The following is a 4,642-nucleotide window of genomic DNA, read 5'->3' on the forward strand; positions in this document are numbered from 1 at the left end:
AAGAGGCTGAATAAGCCGCGTCGGGTGAGGTCGATGCGATTCTTGCTGAGCAACATAAACATGAATCGAAGAGAGAGAAGGAAGAGCAGATATAACTAATTGACTGTACTAGAAAAAACCTTTCGGGCTTGAAATTACCCAATGTCTCAGCAAGTTACTAATCAATTGGTTTATTGATTTGAGGATATTACTATACTACTCTAGGTGGACGATAAATGTCCCCTGAGAACTTGAACCTATGTCGGTGCTCTACCGCATCTTCTTCGTGTGTTCCACAATGGCTGATGCCAGTGCTTCATTTTAATGCTTCAAGAAGGCTTGATAGTCCCGTCAGGATTGTACTTCCTTGGAGGGTACTCGTAGGTGTACGAGTTGTCTTTGGCATTTCTTTTATTGCCACTACTGTCGATGTATGTGTCCGATTTGCCTTTCGATCCCCAGGCATAGGAATCGTTTGAGGTATAACCGCCAGAGCGGTACTGTTCCTCGTCCTTCTTGCCACTCGAGCCACCACTGGAAGAACCACCAGAAGACATGTTGATGAAATTGAGTGTAGGGTGATTAGAATGAGTCAGGGGTTCTGAAAAGAAGGCGTGTATGTTTTGTTTGTGTGTGTGTGTGTGTGTGTGTGTACTGTCTGAGTCTAGATCTATGAACTCGCTCAAGGTGGGAATTGATATATAAGATAGTTTTTGAGGCATTACAAGTGAATATGCGCAAGAATTTTCAGTGATTAGTTACTTGTTGGGATATTTTGAACTAAGCTGGCTTTCACTCCTGTTCACTTCTGTTCACCGCAACAATCCATTTGATTGATCCTTGTAGTTTGTTCAACTCATTCCAAAATCGCCTTGCGCCAAATTTTCCTTTCTTCATGAGTGTAACTCACATGCGGTTTCTGCCTACGCTTCAGGATTTGCCAGAATAGTGGTGGTCTTTTCAAAACTCTTACACGTTTCCCATGCAGCCCACACCTTAGGCCTCTTGTATGTCTCGCTTGTTGTTTAGATTGTTCGTCTCGGCCACTGAAAGAGATAGGCAATTCTTTTGTACTTGCTTTACACCGCTGCTGTTCCATCAAAGGGGATCTCACCTACTTTAAAATCCCTGATCACTGGAGGTGCAGCCATCTTTGTCTTTGCTTTCTTGGATTTAGCCCTGGCCCATACGGAGTCGCTGAAAGCCTTCTCGTCCTCTATTGACGCAAATGTTGAACGAATTTTAACATACTGCTTACATACAGTTTTAGAAATCATATAAGGTGCTTGTCCGGAAAGTGTAAGAACTTCAATTCGGACACCGTTTCGAGGCTCTATCCAACCACCTCACCACCAGAAACACCAAGAGCAATGATTTGCTTGGCAATATCGGCCCTGATATCGGGCCAGTGTCCGGCAAACTCGTTCTTAATGTCGGAAGGTATGGTGGAGGTAACAGCTGCAATCAAAGGCACCTTGGCGGTTAGCTGGTCAGGCTGAAGCTGAATTGTGATTGAAGCTGTTGGAGGTGATATGGTGGTACTGTTGCTTGTGATCCTCTTGAGTCTGGACAGGAAAGAAAGGGAGCCGAGCATTTCGCATTGGCACAGAAGTGAGATAAGCCTTCACAAATTATGGCCAAAGCCTACTATCCTGACGAGGCAATAGCCTGGAGCCCGAAGAGAGACACGTGATAAAATCGTTAGACGACGGGAAACAGACCACGTCTTCCAATTGGATCATCGAAGATCCCGAAAATACAACAAAGTCTAAACAATGCATGCCGCGCGTCAAATATTCTTGGGGTCTTAAAAAAAAGCGCCCAAACTCTCCCGACTGATCTACCAGCGTGCGGGCATCAAATAACGGCTTCAGGGTCCATCCTCTACCACATTCGGCCGTAAGAGTGGGCAATGTCATCGATTCCCATGCTCTGATCCGCCACCTTTTGGGTATTCTATACGATGCAGCGAATATCTAATTCTGCTAGGGACAGGGTGGTGACAGGCTCCGTGGATGAGACGACTGGCATTCGAAATTTTGAGAAAGTAATAGGAGGATTCAGACTTGATTCGCCGCTGGCCGATCACGTCAATATACGGTCTAGTGTATGCACCAGCAATAACCTCCAGTCTTTTTGCGCTTACGACCATTATAGGAAACAAGTACAACTCACTAATCCATTGTATGGTTATCCCATACTCCAACTATGATTCACATTACTACCTTGTATATGGCGGATATTTACAGTTGCCCAAGTATCCGTGCTTGTGGTCAAACTCAAAACTACAGGCCAAATCCAATCAAGATCTCTACAGCAAGCCCTTCGCTTTAGCAATCTGATATTCTCTGGTAGAATAAGGTGAAAGTAGGCCGAATTGGGGTTACGTCGTGTCACATCGGCACTAAATTGGTTTTGATTGCATTAGGGTGAGGGGAGGGGGGGTTATTGTCGAGATATCGGGCATCCCACTAAGAATTAGGCCGGCCCGAGGCCACGTGACCCGCCTCGAGCTATCCCCTCAACCGCGATAAGCAGGGTTGGGAATAAGTATACTTAAGTAAGTATTTCAAGGTTAAATACTTACTTAAGTATACTTACTAAGGTTAAATACTTACTTAAGTATACTTATTAAGGTTAAATACTTACTTAAGTATACTTAAGTATACTTAATAAGTAAATAAAAATAAATAAAAATAATAAGAAATTAAAAAGAATTATATAATAATTCTATATATAGTAATTTTTAACTAAATATAAAAAAACCTAACTTTAAATAAAAACTTTATAATTTATTTTATTAACTAATTAATTATATATTATAATTAATATAATTAAAATAAGTAATATAAAAAATATATAAATAGTTATATATAAAGTAAGTATATATAATATAATTTATTTATATTATATAATACTTATTTAAGTAAGTAATATAAATAGTATTTTTAAATATATATTATATATAAAAAGTTAATAAAAAAATATAAATTTAATATAAGTGTTAAGGCCTTTTAGGTATAGCTAAATTATATATATATATACTAACTTATATAGTATATATAAAAATATATAGAAATATATTTTAAGCTATAGTTACTATTCTAGATTTAATAATATTTCTATTTCCTATTTAGGTAAACGCCCTGCTTTTTAATCTTAGTTTTTAAAACTTTATTTTTAGTATATATACTAATATATATTATATTTTATCTAGAGAAAAATATAATATAAATATAAGTTATATTTACTTAAATATTTTAATATATAGTTACTAAAAATAAAAACTATACTAGTAAACCTTTATAATAATTCTTAGATCTATACTATATATTAATTATATAATTTATTATCTTAAGTTAAGCCTTATAAGTATTATATTTTTAAAAAAGTATAATTTTTTATATAAAATATAGTTTTAACTCTCTAATTATATATTTTAAATAAAGTAAGTATATATATAAATATATATAAAGTAAATATATATATATATATATATATATATAAATATATATAAAGTAAGTATATAAATATATATAAATATATATAAAGTAAGTATATATATATATATATATATATAACTATTTAAAGTAAGTATATATATATTTACTTTATATAATATATCTTTAAGGTACTTTTTTTTAAAAAAGTAACTTTATTAATATTTAACTTATATAATATATTTCTAGGGTACTTTTTTAATATATTAGTTATATAATATATCCCTAGGGTACTTTTTTCTAGAAAAGTAACTTTCTTAATATCTAAGTTATATAATATATTCTTAAGGTACTTTTTTCTATAAAAGTAACTTTATTAATATCTAAGTTATATAATATATCTCTAAGGTACTTTTTTTAGAAAAGTAACTTAAGTAATATTTAACTTATTAAAATACTTAAAAAAGAAAATAAGTAATTAATTAATTAATATCTAACTAAGTATATAATAACTAATAACTTTATAACTAATAACTTAATAATAAACTATTTTAAAACTAATAACTTAATAACTAATAACTTAACTACTTTATAAATAACTACTAAATAACTACTAAATAACTAAAATATATAAATACTTAAAGTAAGTTTATATATTATATCTTACTTTTTTATAGTATCTATAGTATTTATAATATTTATATTACTATTATCTAAACTATAAAGATCTTCTAATTTATTTAAATTAGAAACTTTTTAGTTTTTTAATAATATAATAGCTTTAATAATAAAAAGACTTAATTTATTTCTATTTTTAGTAATAATATTACTAGAAATAGAAAATATTCTTTTTATAGCAGCTAAAGTAGCTAGAATAGCTAGATATCTTCTAGCTATTAAAGATAAAATAAAAAATTTAGAAGTATTATTTTTTTAGTATAGTAAAGTATTAACCTATTATTATTAGTAACTATTAATATAAATATAGAAATATATATAAGAATAATATATAAAAGTATTTATATTATATATATATATATAAAATAATATATATATATAATATAGGTTTAATATAAATATATACTTACTAATTTAGGTAAAGGAGGTTCTTTTAGATATATTAAGTATTCTAACTTTATATTAGACTTTAAAGTATATAAGTTATCTTTAGAGTTAGAATCCTTAGTAAAATAAATATTAGAAGTTTCTTTTACTATATTAAA

General features: G+C 30.7%; 1 protein-coding gene across 1 annotated transcript; it reads right to left on the reverse strand.

The window, feature by feature from the left end:
* Nucleotides 1–308: 308 nt before the first annotated feature.
* On the reverse strand, nucleotides 309–536 carry GLRG_02379 (uncharacterized protein; the record flags this gene model as incomplete). Its single annotated transcript, XM_008093037.1, has 1 exon — nucleotides 309–536. One exon carries the CDS (start codon nucleotides 534–536, stop codon nucleotides 309–311), a length of 228 nt encoding a protein of 75 aa, XP_008091228.1.
* Nucleotides 537–4,642: the final 4,106 nt, after the last annotated feature.

This window comes from Colletotrichum graminicola (genome assembly GCF_000149035.1).
Source record: "Colletotrichum graminicola M1.001 genomic scaffold supercont1.6, whole genome shotgun sequence".
NCBI lineage: Eukaryota > Fungi > Ascomycota > Sordariomycetes > Glomerellales > Glomerellaceae > Colletotrichum > Colletotrichum graminicola.